The 21,390-nt window shown below is 30.7% G+C and overlaps 1 protein-coding gene across 10 annotated transcripts in view; it reads right to left on the bottom strand.

Moving 5' to 3' along the window:
* The window catches only part of dor (vacuolar protein sorting-associated protein 18 dor), a 138,802-nt gene extending 127,074 nt beyond the window's left edge, over window positions 1–11,728 (bottom strand). For 2 of the 10 annotated variants that reach the window (XM_076510679.1, XM_076510678.1), the window contains exons 1-4: window positions 11,476–11,559; window positions 7,900–8,000; window positions 3,566–3,657; window positions 1,655–1,728 (exon numbers count right to left, since the gene is read on the bottom strand). Coding sequence is in view for 7 of the 10 variants with exons in the window: in XM_076510672.1 (XP_076366787.1) it covers window positions 1,655–1,728; window positions 7,900–8,000; window positions 8,966–9,020 (230 nt within the window). In the remaining 3 variants the exon portion in view is untranslated. Of the gene's footprint in view, window positions 1–1,654; window positions 1,729–3,565; window positions 3,658–7,899; window positions 8,001–8,965; window positions 9,091–11,475 lie in introns of those variants that run through there. The other 8 variants (XM_076510677.1, XM_076510671.1, XM_076510680.1 and 5 more) reach the window with 7 other exon arrangements.
* Window positions 11,729–21,390: the final 9,662 nt, after the last annotated feature.

The following is a 21,390-nucleotide window of genomic DNA, read 5'->3' on the forward strand; positions in this document are numbered from 1 at the left end:
GTCTTATTTTTTAAACTTCCCAATCTTATTTTAACAAGCTCAGAATTTATGAAATTGTCTTGTTCAACTTTGTTTTAATCTATCAATTGCTCAAAATAAGAAATACTGATTAAGTATTCATTTGTAAAAACTGAAGAAAAAAGTAGAATTTTAAAAACTTAGCCATTTCATAAACAGGAGATACAAGCCTTTCTTTATCATCCCTCAAGGGTCCTATCCCCATTTTAACATTTTTGTTTACCACTAATATGCTTTAATAAATGTTTTCAGCCAGATTTTTTTCATACATCCTTTTGGATGTATCCTGGTTTCCTATTTGAACAACTTTCTTGATCTTCTAAACTTTGTATAATACCACTCAATTTAAATTTCATAAATCTGTGATGCTTTTATTTAATTTTTTCTCTTATACCCTTTGTGAGCCAATCTGTTTTTACTTGCAACCACCCATTTCTTTCTTTAAGGAATATACATGTTTTTAATATTGAAAAATTTTAAAGTCAGATTAGGTAAAATAAATAATAATTATAATATTCATGATGTACACTTGTACAATTATGCAAATGAAATTTAAGATTTTTCAGATGAATAAAAGTACTATTAATATTAACATGAAAGTTAATTTGCAATCAGAGTAGTCAACACTTTAATACCATATGTTCATGGAAAATGTTTTAATGAAAATTAATATTTCATTAAAAACACCAATTTTCTTTTTTTTTGGCAAATGACTAATGATCACTGAAAGTCTGCAAAATTTTGTAAAGATATACAAAACACTTTAGAAGTTATTATACACTCGTTTTTCAAAAGACCAACTCATTCGAGCCAATAATAGCAAAACATTCAGTATTCAATATTCAAACATATTTCAATAATTACTGCTGAAGATAAATGTTTTGTTTTTAATAGTGATTACTGTCTGGTGCCTGCTCTTGTTATTCTTTTACAATGTCAGATTATGAATAATTATCATTAGGGCAGCTCAAGTCTGACTGATTTTTCCTGAGGCACAGATGTATCAAGACAAAAGAAAGCATAAAAACATTAGGATGTTTAGTAAGCAATTATCCACAATAAAATATTTCTTTCTGGAATGTAATTATTAAAAGTACAATAATATGATTTTAACAGATGTTCATTTTTCAATACTAAAACTTCATAATAGGTTTATTCACATGAGAACTTTTTCTTAATAATATGAAAATGATGTAGAGCCACAATTTAAAATCCAATAAAAGGATATGTAAATTTATAGTATTAAAATTCTAAATAAAAGAAAGTATACTTTTATATATTAATTAGACAAAATGTAGCTTTGAAGCTGTGGGAAAAATAATAAAAATGTATTAAAATTAATATTTGTATGGAAATGCTTTGAAATATCTGTAGGTTTGCACCATACACAGTTTATTGCAAATTGTTGAAATTTAGTTCAAAACTTTTACAGAAATTGACTAACAAATACATGTCATTTCAGTTTTAACAAAATGGTATGACAACGTAAAATCTTACTAAACAAATAACATGGACTGAACAAGTTTAAACTACATAAATTAATACTAATAACTATTCATCAAACAATTTTTTCACATCCTAGAATAATGCATGATGAATTAAATTAAATATTTTAATATTATAAATTGATAGTTACCTAAAATTGATTCTTTGTTTTTTAAATATAGGAGTCTCTTCTTCTAGTCTGGCATTAATAAAGCCTGCAGTTGTCTACAGCAAAAGATATAAAGTTGGAATTTTTTTACATCTCAGTATACTTTCTTAAAAGAAATAATTCATAAAATGTTCACTACAAACATAAGAAACTGTAAAAGATTCTATCCACTAAGTACAATTACAATGTTTAATACTTCAAATATCAAGTGTTCTGTCAAGAAAACTTCAAATTTCTGAAATTTAAACATAAAATTACCTATAGAGGAGTTTTTAAAAATAATTTACACATTAAACAGCTTGTGTGTTCATGCCTTTGGTTAGTGTCCATAACAGACTACTAGTCAATAAAAACTTAAACAAAATATCACCAATATTGCAATAAACATTGATTATTACTAAGGTTTCTTGCATAAAGAATAAGTGATTTCACCACACATTTTGTAAGTGCTTTAGAATAGATGCTGTAACCAGCAAAAACATAAAATTATCTAATACAATGAAGTATGTGAACCACATAAACAATAAAGACTATAAAACCAAGTTGGTAATTTAAGGATTCACCTTCCCCTTAAAATTATCCACCTCTTTGTATTGATCCAAAATTCCACAAATTTAACCTCTGTGTAAGAGAAATATTTCTAAGATTCATCCAATACTTACTTTAAGGAATCAAAGTTTTAAAGTAAATATTATTACAAAGACAACATCAAGTAATGTCTTTATAAAAAATGAGACTGGTGTTATCTAATAAGACACTTCAAATACACATCAAGTGCAAACAGCTGATATCCGTTACAATGAATGAAGTTCTTAGCATTTATAACTTAATCTTTTATTCAAAGTTTGTTAATTATTTTTTTCAATCAAAATTCTTTTATGATTAATCCTCTTTTGTTCAAAACAAGGTCTGAATACTCATTCTAAAATAACATATTAAATTATGGAGAAAATTTATGAATTAATGCATACATATTACTTCTCTGTTTTACTCTAAATAGAAATCAATCTTCAGTTATGTTAATGAGAAAAACTCTGAAATAATTTTATTTGGGTAAATAGCAATCTGATATTTAGTTTAAATATCTGTCTGAATTTAACATGCAATACCTTTGTACAAATACTGAAAATAATAAAAACCAGTTGTCTCAGTTTATATTATCAAAATATTTTTACCTGATGGCTGAGTTAGAATGCAATAGTTTTCCCCTATTGAATGCTAACAACTACAACATATTAATACATTAATTCAAAAAAATATATAGTTTTATAATACTCTAACTAATGCAGAAAGATTCCACAAGCATAAAAAGAGGAACAGATTGATAAATGGTTGTTGATCACTTCAGCAAAACAAACATTTCTTTTGGCTGACACCATATACTAAACAAACTCTATCAAATTGAGCCCAAGCCATGATAAAAGTTTTCATACAATTTAAAACTAACTTAATCCTGAAAACACAAAAAAGGCATTTATCAGATATATTAAAACATGCTATTTAATAACAAGTTTTCTTTTTTTGCAGTGTATGATAACTCGCTTATTAAAAAGAAATAAAAATACTTTTACATGTTGCATACATACTCGCCAGAAGAAAAACTGAAAACAGAGCAATTTACTGCAGCTTCAGTTTTTCTGGCTATTAGAGACAGGAAACAAAATGCAAGTATCCATTAGGCTTGCTGAAATATAAGATCTAAGATTATCTCGGGTAATTTACTGTCAACATTTGATATTAACCATAAGCTGAATAACTTTATACTGATTCTGCATAGGAGTACTGTACAAAATGGTATTTGAAATTTAATACTGAATTAAATCTAAAAGTTTGTTTATATAATGATATCTTCTTGTTTCTGAAAAGTTCAATTTGATGTTGTCTCTCACATACATGGTAAGTCCATCAACCTCCTGTTATTTTGCATTTTCTTCCAGATGTACCCATGAGATACATAGCAAGATTTTTTTTTCCCCAAAATATGGCTGTGGGAGAACAAAGCTTGAAATTACATAAGAATAAAATTGTGTCACCACAAAGCTTATTTAAATTTTATTTTGTTGTGTTTTTTTAATAAAAAAACAAATAACATAAGACTTAAAAACATCCCACTTTATGTATGTCTATATTGAAGATATATAGAAACAATGTGTGAAAAAGAAATCCTTCCTATCATTGATAAGATTTGAAAACAAAATTTAAATAGTACATTTAATGTTTTAGCATTACAAACGTAAAAATTATTTCTGTTTTTGTTCTATGTATGCCAGTAATAACTGAAAATGTATAGACAATATGTATAGCCCATGTAACAAAAAAGAAAACTGGAAAAATCTCATCAATACTACCAATAGCCACTCTTACTAACTGATCTATATTTAGCCAGTACTGTAGCTATCAAACTATTGCATTTCTTTAGAGCAAAATAACTTCTTGACATATCCCAAATCATTTCTAGTTGATGAAAACATATTTGACAGGTCCAACTGTAAAAGCCTAGGAGGAGTAAACACACAAACAAAGCAATTTCCTTCAAATTATAGTAGTATTACTTACATTTCAAACCTAAAATATTCTTTAACTAAACAGCTGGGAAATTTGTTGAATTTTGTTACTGATTTCTTCTCACAATCATTAATTGCATACATTCAACTGATTGATTCTCACAATGAAATAACTGAAAATGGTAATAATCAAAAGCAACCATTTGTTCAGCTGATTATTTTTGCAAGTTATGACACTAATCAATTTAGTTGACCAATTAAGAATTAATTTAAAATAGTAATGAGAAATCATAATTGGCAACATTTTGATTACATAGATAGTTGAAATATATGAAAGCAGTGATAATTAGATACACTTATTTTAGTTAAATATGTTTGTGACATTAAACAATTTAACTGTCATTTTAAGTAACTTATTATTTTACATGAAATTGATTGATGCAAGTTATACTTAAAAGTAATCAATTAACCAATTTAATTACCAACCTCTACTTATTTATATAAATCAAAGTGTGCAATAAGCTCAGTCTTTGTTAAGCACATGAAATTTACTAATGTTGTAAAATATGGTATAATTTGTGATCTGCTCTGTACATTGTTTTCCAAAGAGAATCTTATGTCAGTTTAATCTATCTGTAGTATTTAAGAAACCTGATGTAAATATACACTCTTTAATTAAATAACTTGCAGGCCTTATGTAAAGATGATCATTAGAGATTTTAGCATAAGCTGGTTAACTTACTGGATATACTCATACAACAAATGCCACCACTTTTAAACCCTTCCACAAAAATATGGAAAGTAAACAAGATCTTATTTGAATTAACCGATTTCCCAGCAATATTAATTTTGCTGATAAATTTTGGCCTAAAACAATTACCAGTAATGACAATTAGTGGACAAAAATCTTCCAGAATGATGATAATGATTATATGAAGTTAATGTATTGTGAATAAGCAAAAAGAGTTGAACACTGTACCAATTTTTACCAATCTCACCATAAGCTCTACTCTGAGATGGGGTTTAGGTTTTGTGAAAAGGAACCAAAACTCTCCACAAATATATACAAACACTGGTATTGCTGTTCAACCCAATAGGTTATCTAGTCCCATAATTACATTAGCATACTCTACCAACAAAATAAGGAATTGCTGATGCTGCATTGAGTCCAGATTATCTGCATGATCCTCAACTAGCAAACTTGGTACTTTTGTATTTACCTTTGGACATGACATAATGGAAATAGCCAGAGTAACAGTTACTTCCATTACACTCAATGTGCAAATGGCTATTCCAGCTTTTGGCATAATAATTATAGCATATCACCAGGACTTCACCCTCCAATGGAGAGATTACTGTTTGGGCTAATGACACTTGTTTTCTGTTGCTACAGCCTGAGTTACAAAGCACTGATGCACTAGTCATTGTGTGTAATAAGATACAAAATACCACTTGTATATATCAGGGTACTGTAATTTCCTCTATTACACACTTATGAGGTCCATTCTTCTGTGTCTACTTTACAAATGCACAACATGGTATAGAAAGTTTTTATGAAAGTAACCCAACATCCACATGCAGTACAGGGTTTTTGTTCCTCACTTTCAGGGCCTATTCCTAGCAGAAACATCAGTGGTATAGTCTGCAACACACAAACCATGGTATGATTATCAGAAAATATTGGACTGTTAATTCTTGATGGATTCCAAACTTTTGTAACATGGATGCCTGGGTAGTATTATTTGCCTGATGTAAAGTTGCTACAGCTGCTACTACAGGCTTTTTCCTTTCATGCAACTGGATCAAAGTTACTACTTTGTGTTGCCTCTGTAATAGTAATAAAATTTCTCACACCCAGTTGATGCTACATCATCTTTAAAGCTGTCAGTTAGGATATCCTTATGTTCTACTGAGGTAAACCTTACCATGCAAAAGAATGAGGTCATCTGCTGTGCTACTCTTGTTCCAAGAAACTGTTTTCTACTATGTCCCAGAATTGCTTTTCATTCATATCCTTGGGCTAATTAAACTTAAAGCAAGGTGTTGTACAGTCTGTTCTGGAATAAAGCAATTCTGTGCTTTAGAAAATCATCTAAGTCCTCCTTTATTGTGCCTTGGAATATCACCAGTGATCTCTTTGCTCTGTTCATGTAGAATCACAATATCAGCCAAATGTTCTCCTTACCAGACATCAATATCTAAAGGTCCTCCTTATTATGAGCATGACATGGTAGGAGATCTCGGAGAGACATCACTCTAATGAGTGGTAAGCCCTTCCTATACAGTGGTAGAATGATAAGGTGTTTTCAGCAGCTTGCCCACAGGCTCTGCTAGACCTCAAGATTGTCTGTGGTCCACTGCTATTTCAGATGTCGATCCTCAAGGTAAAGAGCATGGATAGCCATACTGGATATACCAGATATCAGTAGCACTATTTCCTCGTAGCATCTCCTCTAGGACACAAGTTCTTTAAGTTGTATAAAATGCTATTTCCTTTAACTATAAAGTCTTTTTAAACTTAATGCACAACAGTTAAAGTAAATATAAGTACACACTTCAATACATATAACAAACTTTGTAATACAATATTCAGCAGTCACAGTCCCAGAGGTTTCTCCCATCTGTCCACACTGTGGCATATTCAGAAAACCTAATTAATCTTTGAGCTATCAAATAGACTGCTTAATAACTGGAGATTTGAAAACATCTGTTATGAAACAATGCTAAATGTCTTATTAACTGAAGGTGATGTAAAACAGAATAATAAGCCTGAAAACAAAGTAAACTGCAAAATTAACAATCTTTATTATCATACTGTGTGTACTTGCATTTTTTTCCATAGAACTGTCACTTTTAATGGATTCTGTTTGCTACTTCTTCATGATTTTGTTTCTTGTTTAAATCAATATTTCTTACTTCACAAGAAAAGCTACATTTTTGCAGAATGAATAGTACTACCAATGTGGTTATTCTCATTACAACACAGATCATACTGTAACCATCAGATATCACCTGAACAACACTGCTGTCAATGACCTTGCAAAACATGCAGCAGTACCTTCCTCATGCAGAATAGATATTATCCACTCAAATATAACAAAGGAACAAAGGCAGCTTTGACAAAATAAAGGTTTTTCTCAACTACATGTTATATAAATCCTGTATCTATATAGAACAAAAAATAAATTAAGAATAAATGTTATAATATTATAAAATATGAAATGCATGATGTATTTACATACCACAGTTCTGTGATCATAAATGTCTCAAACTATAAATGAAACAGTTATATCATTAATGGGTCTTAGAAAACTGAAACAAATACTTTCAAACAGTATTTAATATAGGAATATTTTAAAATTGTGTTTTGCATGTGAATTTACTTTCAAAGGTTTCTGAAATACAAAGTTTCTTCTCAGAAAATTGTGCACATAAACTACAATTAAAATTTCAAAATTTATCAACTGAATATCACTGAACAAAATCTGAAATCATACACACACAAAATCACAAAAATGCACACTAAAAAGTAAAAGCACTAAAACCTACACTAAAATACATAAGTGCAAACAACAGTTTCCTAAAACAGATTTTGTATAAACAGGTCTACAACTTTTCACTGTAAGATAAGAAATGTTTGTTGTTGTTGATTTACTTTCTAGTTTACACAAATTAAAATTAAGTTGTATCTCTTCAAGAACAAATAAACAACTTAATCCTCACCAGTTCTGGAAGTGACTGAATGCTTGTAACTGGTCCTGTTGAAATGGAAGCAGCCTGCTCATACTGCTCAAACAGCGATGCCATATTGAATTGTAAAGATCCTGGAACAGAAAAAACAGCCTCTTAATATATACATGATCTTAAAAGTAACATATAAAGATCTAAAACTCACATACTGATACTACCTTGCAGCATCTAGGTCACACTATTTATACTTGTTCATCTGATTCCATATCTTGATATGCCATAAACCTCAACATGCTTAATAATAGGTCATATACGAGACATAACAGAAAACAAAGGGAAAGGCATTAGTCACAAGCTTTTTCATAAAGCATATATCTTTACAACAAACTCATTATGCAATGCAAGTGTGACAATTTTTATGACAGAAATAGCATAACCATAACAGATGCTTAGGCATTTAACTAAGTCTGAAAACAATGATTACTAGCACTGGAAGAAAGACCTTACTGGCATTAAATGTGGACTTATAATATGGTTGACTTGTTGTTATATGTTTTTCTTTACTCTCACCCTTAAGCTTTTTGAATAAATTGTGAACATATGACCTTGCAGGAGAGAATTAATTAAAAAAGTATCCCTTCTTGAACAAATCTCCTAGTTTTAAACACAAAACTATGTATCCTGAGAAAAAAAAACAATTTTGAAAATGTCTGATTTAAAAAAATACATGCAAAGATTAACATTACTTTAATTCAAAAGTTTTCAGAAATAAAATAATATCTGTAAAGTAATTATTTATACTGAGGTCAATATCATTTCATAGTGTATACACAAAATACTGAGATAGTAAACTTTACCATGAAACAATAATTTTATCCCACATATAATTGAGGATGTAATTAACCTCTTCCAACAACTCTTGAAATAACAATAGTATTAAACAACGCTGTTCTTGTGACAAAGGTTAAAATTAAAATTGCATCATTGTAGCATTGTGCCTGATGAATTAATAATGGATATACATTTAGAGTAGGTGGGCTTGTTGGATATATAGTATAGTTTCAAGGGTAAAGATAAATTATATGCACTAGCCAATTACCTGTGGTACCAGTGCTCACTTGGGGTGCCAACAATTGGTAGGAACAACAGCTCATGGTGGCTATGAACAATTTGCAGCCTTGTTGAATTTTTTTTTTTCTTGTTCAAAGATAAAAACATTCCAAATACTCAATAAATGTCAAATTTACATGCAACCTCTTTACCTTCATTTTTCCCCACTATGTGCAGCAAATTCAACTGCCCAGTTTTTTCTGTACATTTGAATGGAGAAAAATAAAGTTCTCTGTGATAGAAAATGGAGGTGAAATGAGAAAATCTTGACCCCTATTACAAATCTACATGTATACAGGATAAAAATTTCACAAAGATGGGGATTGCATATTGCATAATATAAATGATTTTCCAGCATCACACATATAAGCAAAGTTTCATTATTACTCGATGAGACAGGTGCCATTTAAGCAGCCTAGGTAATGGGATGCTTGAACTTAGAAATAGATATTTACAATAGTTTAAACTTAACCTACAAAGTAGTGAATGAACTGGAGAATAAAACTGGTAAGAGAGCTTTGGCAACAAGACCAGGAATAGGAAATTTACTGCATATATTAAATAATAATTTTAAAACAGAATGATGTGTGATTTAAAAACAAACAGAAGAGTTCAGGACTCTACTAGCAATAGAAAATTATGATATAATGAGAATTATTTAACTATTATTGGATTTGGAGAACAATAATAACAAGTATTCTTTTGAAATTCCAGGTTATAAGCTAGTTAATTGTTATACACTTTTTAAAAGAGGGGTGGAATGGCTCCTTAAGAACAGATGACTGCAGTCTGTTAGAACTAAAGACAAAAAAAAATTAAGACAAGAGTTAGAATCTATCTTTATACACTATAAAATATAAATGGTTTGAAATAGTTTTTAACTATGAAATTTATCTAATCAAATAGATAACATTATTGAAAAATTTTACAATGAGATCAAGGTTGTTAGCATTAACAACAATACTGATGCATTCATTATGAATAACTAACTTTAGGCACTTTAAAGAAAAATTGCAAGTTCAATAACAACAAAGTAGGACTTCTTAGAATAAAATTTAAAAAACAAAAAATCTTTTAGTCCATCTAGTTCATCCCATTCATTAAACAAAACTATTCTGGTCCCTTTCCCTATATTACTAGTAACATGATTCTGGGAACAGGAGAGTTATTTTAAAGAAACAGGCTGAGATCTCTTAAATTATTTTCTCTTCAAAGGAAGAAGGGTAAGAAATGGTATTATTGAACCTTATAAAATTATTCCTGTGACCAGTTACTACAAGTACTTTGTTCTCAAGATATCATAATGAGAGAACAAAGGTTTAGGATTTAGAAGACAGACTAAATTAAAATTAAGATAGCTATATTTTTCTATTAGAATGACTGATTTATGAAAAAAAAAAAAAGAGTTATTTTTTTTGCAGTAATGGAAATGATCATTTCACACAAATTTAATAGGGTACAAATAATTTTATATACATAAAATAAATAGCAGGTTTAAAGTTTTAATTCTTCCACAGTTATTATGCAGCCTCACTTATAAACCAAATAATTTTTATTGCCCATAGGTTATGTTCTATTTCCATTTTATGATTTTGATTACCATTCATTTGTTATTCTTTCTATCATTTAATTCAACTATGTAATTTTAGTTGATTTACAGCACTAACTCACCTTCTAGCTAGAGCACAATTAATATGAATACATATGTATTATGAAACTGACACATCTGCTGGTAGTGATGTATAGATATTGATGTTGTAAAACATTATGTAAGTTAGATAGTCACAAAAGCTGTAACCATGTGACCTGACCACTAAATAAAATGTTTAACTAGAGCTAAAATGAGTTAGACCATAAGGTATAATTAGAATGAATTATTTCTAATTGTTATTCAATACTTTCATTTATCTTGATGTTATTTAACTTTTGAATATTTCATTTTATCTGAAAGAGGATTTATTTTCTCCTGACTTTTTTTTCCTAATTCCTTTATTTATTGAAATTAACAATATGAATATTTATGTTCTATTATTTAATAAAATATGAATCAAGTCCTGACGAGGCATAAATTTACTAACTGTTTTTGTAAGTAACAAAATTTGTATTCTGTCATGTTTATAAATTAGTTATTACCTGATCTATCACGTACAAAGTCATAACCTATTTATTATAATCCTTATTAATGTCCAAATTAAAGCAAGTAACCTTAACATTAGTATTAGTACTGGTATGGCTACTACATGTTGTACTCTGTAGTTACCCATCAAAATTGATGGCCAATATATTATAATATGTATATATATAAATTTATTAAAATTTTAATAAAGTATTGCATTCTGCACACAATAACAAGAAACTCATCAGTTACACTAAGTCACTGAGTTATTAAGTAACTGCTCATTTTTCATCTCATTAGAACTATAAATAAATTATAACGAAGAACCTATGATTTATTTAACAACAACGATATCATCTATAAAACACATCAGACCTACCAACCTCAACAGACACTCTCCTTATATCATTTTAGTGGTACATTAACTGCAATGGTATCCCTGGGCGTAAATACCAATGCGTCACTTAACTAAACATTAAAAATTTTCATATTCTAAGCTCAACACAAAAACGAAAGCTTGCCAGCAAATTTGGTTACAACGGAAATTATACGGAAAAAATAATGAAAAGAACAAGAAATAAATACAATATTAAATGTAATGTAATTTCATAAATTTCACAAATAAAACTATGATATGTGAAATGAAATTATTATGAAAAACTATATATTGTAATATGGATTACTGGTGAATTAATGTTGTAATATGATTATCATATTACTATAATTTTAATAATTTTCAACAAATGAAATCGAAATATTTGCTACCGATTGACTTATCAATTTAGAGATTTTATTTATATATATTTTTAAACGAAACTCGTTTTTTTACGTAATAAGTATTCACATTTACCACTGAGCCACTGGAAGATATAAATATATGCATATATACACCCGATGCTTCTGTGAATAAAGTCTAGTGACTAATACCGTTAAAAATCAAATTTCTTCGCTCACAAGGAGTATAGCACAGACAGCCCATTATTTAGATTTGTGCTTATTATTTATCTATTTGTGTGTGTATGTGTGTGCGATATGTAAGTATATCATGGGTTTTCCACCTTCTAGATTGCATAAAATTATTCCAACTTATTGATTATCTAGTTTCTGCAATGTTATGAAACCACATGTGCTCTAGAGTTGTTCTAGTTGTTTGACCTTTTGTTCTCTTAGTAGATAATGGTCCTTCTGTCTGGTAGGATATTTTAATTTTGTAAATGAAACACGTTGAACAAAATAAAACTGAAATATTTCATACCAGCTGATTGTAACTTTGAATAAAATTAATAACTGACTAATGCTATCAGGAAGGTGATACTAGACAAAGAAAACAAATTGATATTCAGAATACAGAAGGGATGTCTTCGTTCAGTCTCCACAAGCAGTAGGGTAGGGAAGCGGGTGCTTGCCTTTAGGTACACTATACACACTTCAATTCCAAACCGATCTTTACGCTCATTTTCAGTTTACTTTTGAAGAAAACATAAATGTTAAGATTCATATACAGGCTTTAAAACACGTTACCTGTAACGTAACGTGTTACCTTATGTTTTACAGAGAAGTAGTTTCACATTAGAGTAGCACTAAAAACACTGATAACAGTCACTTTGTCCATTGCTAGTTGGGAAAGCTCGTTTTGTAAGCTTATTCTTATTTACCTAAGGGTCTCTATGTCTCAAGGTCATCTCTGTGTTTTTGCAGTACTAAGTTTAGAAAAGGAAATTCTCATTGACTTAGACGACATCGTAAATGTCTTTGCGCAAAAAAAAAAAAAAAGTGAACGTGTAAATTGTTATTGTGGGTCATATCAAAACATTCTCTCTCTTTTGTTTTTCATATTTACAATGGAAAAGTATTTTAGACCACTTGCTCTAGAAGCGCACCAAACCAAAACTACGCCACTGAGTTTGCTAGTTGATCTGCCGAGAGGATCTAGTTTCTTTCAGATCATCATGTGTCAGTATGGAACGTTCTAATTTGAGAGAAAGGTTGTAACAAAATTAAGTACCACTTAGAAAAACAATAATTGTCTATTGTTTGCAAGGATGAATGAGCTGTTGCTATTGTTTTGTTTGAAAAATACTGCAATAAGAACTCTCTCGATAGTCCTGGGCAAATGTGCTTGTTTGCGGGTTTACTTTCATAGAACTTAAAAGAACATGTTTCTGTCAGAAATGCTACATATGTCTGTAGAGAGAATATTATAATGATTTAATTCACTAATTAAGTTATCAGCATGTAATAAGATATAACTTATTTTCAGGCACGTTGTGCTAGTGTATATTAAAAATGGAAAATTAAAAATGAACATTTTTTAACAAAATGCAAAATAAGCCATTTATTCATTGTTTCAGCTGATTACTTTTAGCAACACAGTTTTAATTATCAAGGCTTGTGAATATAGTGTTAGTGTAGTGCTTGAAGTCAGACGGGATGTCATCCTACTTATTTTAAAGGAGGGCCAAAATCACCACACTACATTTTAATAGACTTGAAATTGACTGCTGCATTTGCAATTGCTAAGCCTACGCCAAATATCTTACCTTTTTTAATTTTTCTTATCTCATTGTACTAGTACGCAAGCAAGATGCAATATAAAGCAATAATGAAACAAATTTAGTTCACAAACTATAAAAATTTTGAATGGCTATTTCAGACTAATACAGATTGACCTAATTACACACAAACCAATTAAATTATGTTTTACTTTTAAAGTTCAGGAATTCTATAAACCACCCCACCACATGTTATCATTTTCAAAAAAATCACACATCATTCCATTTTCTTTTTTCCTTCACTTGAAATACTGAGTTTTAGTTGAAGTTATTGTATGATAATAACTGTGTTACCAAAGGTAGTCAATTTGTATGACTCATAGACTTTATTCACTATGTTTCGTTTTTGTTTTTAACTTATAATGTGAAGCACGCAAAAAAAGCTCTTGGTAGCAGTCATATATCATGTTAGACTATATTGAATGTGTTTTGGTAATGCAAGAGGTCTGCACTTACACGTATAAATAAAGCTGTTGTTCAGTCCATGTTTAGTAAAACTACGCTTTTCTCGCATTATACAAGTTACAGGTTCGAACACCATTACCAATCATGATCGTATTTTAATCCTTGAGAACTTTTAAACGTAATGCTCAATCTCACCATTTGATGATAAAAAAGTAGTTCAAGAGATGGTTGTGGATGGTGATAACCAGTTGATTTCCTTCTATAATTCCTAAATTTGGGGTAGCTATATTAAGTAGTCCTCCAACAGTTTGGTGCAAAATTTAACAAGTTAAAAAATTATCAAAATCTCCAGAAAGATATTAAGTTTATTAATAAATCACTCATTATTTTTCAGCATCGACAGATGATTTTTGTAGAATACATTTTGATAATAAATATGTGGTGTTAGACTGAACAGCTTCTTTTTTATAGCTCAGACTCATTGTTTCAAATATAAGATAACTGACTATTCAATGCACCCCCAAATCCAGAAAGTAATTTCGAATTACTTTCAGCATAATAAGGTAATTCTTTTCCCTCCTGATAAAAATAATATATGTCAAATATAGATGGATCAAGATATAAGGCACTTTTCTGGTGTCACAATGTCTACTTTGTTCAAACGATATAGGTCGATCCATGTTGCCTTTTATATCAACCATGATAGTCTGAATACGTTTTGTCAGAAGTAGCCCTGTAACGTAGCTCTGTAAAAGTTTCAATGATCAAATTTCCATCTTAACCATTCATTGTTTGTAATAGTCCTACATTCATATCAACATCAATTTTAGGTTCCACAATGTTTTCGCACATGTAGAGAGAATAAAATCCACTGTATATGTTAACAATATATAAAATTATAGTGGCTTTAGAGATAATAGTGTTATTATCAAATCCAAGTAATAATGTTGTTCCATCATTCACCTTTCCACTTTCTTTAGAAATTATATTCTTTTTAATAGGTCAAATAATACGAGAAATGAGGAATGCTGTATTTTGGCCAAAGCTACTTCCCATTAATTGGTGATTATGATTTCCTTGTCCTGTTTCTATAGTGAGCTGATGACCTACTTTGATAAAAGGACAAAGAGTTTCTTGTTATTTTCATCCAAATGCAAAAACGTTTGCCAGTTCCCAAGTTTGAATGCAAGAGCAGTAACATGCCAATGAACCTCTTCCAAACCAAATCAAGGCATTTCACTCATTCAAGTTTACTTTTGACATAGAAAACGAACACATGCTGAGCATATTCATCAGATGATTTTGCAATTCCTGGCTTCAACCTTTTTTATGGCAACTGCTCCATCAATGATTATTTAATTGACTTCATGAAGCTGGAAAGTAACCCTCAGTTTGGCCTTCAAGGCAATCAAGCATACCACTTTTGGTGCACATGAGATGCTCCTCCTTGTGAAAATGATAGTAGTCAAGTTAGATTTTCATGGCAAGAGAATTCGTCTAGCCGTCCCTCTCGTATCTGGTAAGCAAGTTTTTGTGTGAGAAGAGTTCCATGTCTCCTTCCATTGAGGCCCCTTGCTGCTCACTCAAAAACTCGACACAGTACTCTAAAAGTGTCATAACCAGTGACCTATACAATGAAATTATAACCTGTTTTGACTTGAATTCAGTATTTCCGTAAACAAAGCCTTAAACCCTACTTGCATTTTCACTAACAACTTCACATTGACTAGATTGCTTAAGAGGCTGATGAATCATTACACCAAGATCATTTTCTTTCATGCCACTATTAAGGTTATTCCTATCCAAATTATATTTATAATTCAAATTATGATAATCCACACGTAATAACTTGTATTTATCACAATTAAAATCTACCTGTGATTTATTTGCTCAACTCACTAAATGACCTAAATCCTTTTGCAAAGCAGCAGCATCCTCTTTAAAGTTAGCAACACTCAGTTCCTTCATATCATCAGCAAATTTAAGTAATTTATTGGCCATTCGTTCCTCTGTGTCATTAACATAAATAGAAAAGAATAATAGTTCTAAGACTTAGCACAGAGGAACACAATTTGTAACATTAATCTAGTTTGACTAAGCTCCATTAGAACAAACCTCTGCTTTCTTCCATCAAACCACTCTTCTGTCCAGTTAGTAAACTTATCCCCCATATCTGTATAAATAAGTTTTACAAGTCTTTAGTGTGGCACTTTGTCAATGCCTTTTGATAATCCAGATACACCAAATCTACGCTTTTACTCAAATATACACATGCAGTAATATTTTCAAAGCATGTCAAAAATTTCTAAGGCAAGAGTTTTGCTTGAAGTATCTATGTTAACTATCTGACAAAATTCTAAACTTTTATTAAATGGCTTTGCAAAGTATCTTTATCAGATTTTCCAAAACTTTACACACGACTGTTGTAAGACTAAGAGGCCTATAATTACTGGAAAAACTTCTCTTACCTTATTTGAAGATAGGAGTGACATTAGCCGATTTCCATCTTTTATATAAATAAAATAATTCATCTTGTTTCCCTTTATAAATTGTATAAGATGTGGAATACTCTTAAATCTTTGTTAGTAAATAGGGGTAAAAAGGCAAAATTAACTATACGACCAGCTCATAATTGTTAGATACTCCTTCTTTTATTTTCCCTCATAGGTATTACCCTCATTCCATTAGCTTTTGTTTACTATTGATCTATTTAAAGAAATCCTTGTTGTTGTTTTTTTGTTTTCAGACAATTTTTCATACATCTTTGTAAATGTCCTAATTTACTGTTTCACCTTTTAACTCAATCTATAAAACCAATCAATTTAAATATAGTAAATTTGTTGTGTTTTTCTTTAATTTTATTTGTTATACCCTTATACCTTAAAGAAATATATTTGTTTTGAATACTGAAAAATGTTTTTTTAGAAATTTCCCACCTTTCCTCGGTATCTCCATATAACTCATCTGTCGGTTTCACAACATATAATTATTGTTGTTTTTGAAATTTGGAAATAAATATAATTACTCCTGATTGTTGTATATTTTGTTACTCAAGCTGAATGTTTTAGAAACTCTCTTTATGCCTATAAATGTAACCAATGCGATACGCCAGGAGACAATATATTTTTTATTGGTTTGCTACGGTTAGTATAATATAATCCTCGGAAGCTATAACAGTGATTCAAACTTATTAATAGGGAACTTTAGCTATTTGAACATTTGTACATTTTGAACAATGCAAATCATTTTACTTCAGCAGATTCACACCGAACATTAGTATTTTTCGAAGGCATTATATAATTTTAGCGGTAAAATCTTCACATTTTGCAAATAGCGAAGAAGCTGGAGCAGCTTCCTGTAAAGTGAGTTGTAACTAATTAATTCGAAATTAACTCGGTTATTGTGAACTCTCAATAAAACATCAAGGAAATTCCAGACTAGATAAAAGACTCAATATTTTTGTAAGACTTTAAAAGAGTTGTTCATAGATCTTTATTTGTAATACCCATTATTGTAGTTTATATTAATGTTTGTATATTAAAATATATTTGTATTAGAAAAGAAACTGTGTTTCTCAATCTTATTGACAAACACCATAAATTGGACACATATCAATATTTATTTAACTTTTAAAATTGAATTACAATTTAACTCAGTTTTAGGCTATATAAAATTGTAATACATAGTAGGTAAAGTTGTCAAACTGTTTTTGGCCAATAATCTGTACATCCTTGAGCTTATTAATTATTTCATGTGCAGTGGGAAGCTAGTATATGCTATGGATAATATGTACATCAATATAAATTGAATTTTGGATACTGGTACGTGTAAAGTTACATAATGATAAGCTGTCTAAACCGGTGCATTCATATGATTACATTGTCATTGTCATTGTACTTTTTGGCAATTTTGACTAATTATTTGAAAAGTTTTCTTCAGTTGAATACTAGTGAATAAAGGTTCAGTGTTGAAATCAGAAAGTATGTGTTTATTATCATCAGCAGTGTTAGCAATTTTTGTGTGAATGAAAAAAATATTTAACCGGAAACTTGAAACTAAGTGAATTTAGAACAGGAACAAGGAATTAGCTAAGTTGCAAGTATGAAATTCCATGCTAAAGACTAAAACAGCATATCGTTTATGTGGTTTTAGGCAAGTCATGCAGTAGATCTGGGTGAGGGAGTCGGAGGGGGGTAAATGTTTTCAATAACATTTCCTGAAATGCAACTAGAATGTCTTGAATTTCTTAAACCTTAACGAACTATGATTGTGGAAGTAGTAGGTTCTGATGCCAAAGAACTTACGATGGAGAGAGAAAAGTTGTGGTTGTGACATCAACATGATCCTAGTGTGTGACGTTAAAAAGAAATGACACTATTGTAAATCAAGGGCTTTTACTATCCATGGTGAGAACTATTTTTACACTGTGATGTCGAGAAAACCCACTTGTAGAGAAAAATATATATGCAAAAACGGCTCGTTGACCAAATAAAGTCGAAACGTTGTTCGCTCCTCTATGTAAAAATTTCTCTCAACCCAAACGAGCCGTTTTTACATATATATTTTTTCATTGTGTGTTCTTAAGAAAGAGTGGGTAAAAGAAATTCTATTTACTACACAAATTCAACTGGTTACTTTCATACACTGGATCCTGAGGTAACAAGAATGAATTACAGTGCTGAAAGTCAGTCAATACCAAATGCAATTTCTGAACTTTTACTTGCCATCACGAGATGCAAGGTCAAGACACTCTGTAACGAAGAAAAGAGGTGAGGCATATGGTAGTCTGCAAAAAATACCTAGAACACAACTAAGTAAAACGCCCAACATCCTGTTTTAGATCTTTGAAGAAAGCTTGAATACTTATGGTGCTCTCAGACCAAGTATGATGTCTCATTTCAGATTTGATGCATACACATCATTTTGGTAAAAACCTGATCTGTGTAGTCTGCATTTATCAGGATACCTGACTTGAGAAAGAAAACGAGAGACCACGTGAGCACTAATAACTGCGTAATGATGGAAAGGTCGTGTTTAGAGATTTTTAGTTCAACTCTCGGCATGATGGTGGGTAAAATAAAATACGAGGCTTAGCTAACTGATGAATGAATTTTTGTATTCAAATTATTAACAATGATCTACATGTAAGTGTAGCTATCAGTTTGGAAGACAATTTTTATTTTAATTCTTTATATTGCACGTTGAATCCCTTTTTTTTGGCTGCATTTTGTTCACACCTAAGATGGTTTTGATTAGATATCGTGACTCTCTTATCAATACACACCAATAAATAACACCAAATAAAGTGACACTCGATAGTAATCAACATTACCTTTAAAATCGCATCCATATTATTCGGAACACACCTTTACAGTTTGTTTGCTTAAATTAAACAGCAAGCTATATAATGACCTATCTATACTTTGCCCACCAAAGGCATCGAAACTAGGTTTCTAGCGTTGTGAGTCCGTAGACATACCGCATTACTTTTCAGTTATTTATTTTGAATTTCGCGTAAAGCTACACGAGAGTTATTTAACTTATCTATCTCTAATTTAGTAGTGTAAAGATAGAGGGAAGGTAACTACACCCTTGTGCAAATTAATTGAAACAAGACGGAAAATTACGATTTTTTTCAATTTTTTGCGTTTTATTTCTGAGAATCCAAAAATTACTCACAAATTAATACATGATATGACCGCCTTTATTTTTCAGAAGATCATTAATCCGCTTTGGCATTGAGTCCACGAGTTGACTGCAATCTTTACTCATTTTTGGATCACGGTACCACATCTCAATTATGGCCTGAATTAGCTTATTTTTCGTAGTACAGTCTTTTTCCCGAAGTCTTTCTTTACAAATCGCCCAAAGATTTTCAATAGGATTTAAGTCCGGAAAGTTTCCAGGCCAGTCCAGCACCTTTATTCGCGTTGTAGTCATAAAATTCTTCACAAGTTTCGATGTGTGGCACGGAGCCAGATCTTGCTGAAAAATGCCAGATCCATCTAGAAATCTCTTTTTCAATTCTGGAACGACTCTTCTCTGCAAAACTTCGATGTACTGTGGTCCTCGCATCATACCTTCTACGATATGTAAGCCTCCGACGTCATAGTACCTTAAAAAGCCTCAAAACATCTTCTTCACGGGATGTTTTAGGAACTGATTGATGTGAGATTCTCGAAGTTTCTCACCCGGAGATCTGCGAACATGCAGACTTCTTTGACCTTGTACGAAAAAATGAGTATCGTTACTGAATAACACCTTCCTTCATTGTTCTTGCGTCCAGTTCTTGTATTTCAGACCCCATTGATACCGTGTTTTCTTCAATGAGTTGGTAAGAAGTTGTTTTTTTGACTGGTCTCCTTGCCCTTCTAACGCAATTTCGAATGACGTAATATTCCTCAAAATTTCGTCATATATCACAAAAATAGATCGAACGTACTACAAAACATAGCTAATGACGCCGTCTGTGTGAATAAAATGACTATTAAAGAAAATCAGCGAGACCAGCGAGCCTACACCGGCCGCCATGCTGAAAATATTGTAAAATGACCATTTGTTTCAATTAATTTGCACAAGGGTGTAGTTATCACCACCCATCACCAACCTTTGGGTTACTCTTTTACCAAGGAATAGTAGGATTGAAAGTCACACTATAACATTCTAACAGCTGAAAGGGTGAACATATATTGTGTGACGGAGATTTTAACCCATACACTTCAGATTAGGAGTCAAGCACAAAACTACTTGGCCATACCGGGCCGTCTAACAATACTCTAATGTATGTAATACAGAAATGCATTATTTAAAAGTCAATCATAAACAGTAATAACGATCTAGTATATGTTAACCTACCAATAAACAATATTATATGCTATGATATAGATTTGAATTTATGTAAAAAGGTAGAAACGATGAGATTATTAATTTACTTTAACCATACGATTAGAAAATTTAAAACGTTTTCTATCGCTTACTCTAAGTGTTGAAATTTATCAGATATATTAAAATATTGTTTTTTTCAAAGTTTATTCATCTATACTTTATGAAAACTAAGTTTCTCCCTTTATTTACTTTATAACTTTTTAATGCTTTTATTGAAGGATATATCCATGTGTAACCAGGAATGCCCAAAACCTAAGTTATAGCAGAGTATTGACACAAAATGAGACAGACATGACTTGGTAGAGTGACAAGTACAACTATATTGAATATTTTTACTGTTTGTTTTACATTTACGATTAAATCAAATACCTAAAATTCCTCTGTGTATCAAGAATGTTTTTAGGACGAGATTTGAATGTTAATGTGATTAAAGTTTTTAAAACTACCGACGTGCGT

This window comes from Tachypleus tridentatus, chromosome 7, assembly GCF_004210375.1.
Source record: "Tachypleus tridentatus isolate NWPU-2018 chromosome 7, ASM421037v1, whole genome shotgun sequence".
NCBI lineage: Eukaryota > Metazoa > Arthropoda > Merostomata > Xiphosura > Limulidae > Tachypleus > Tachypleus tridentatus.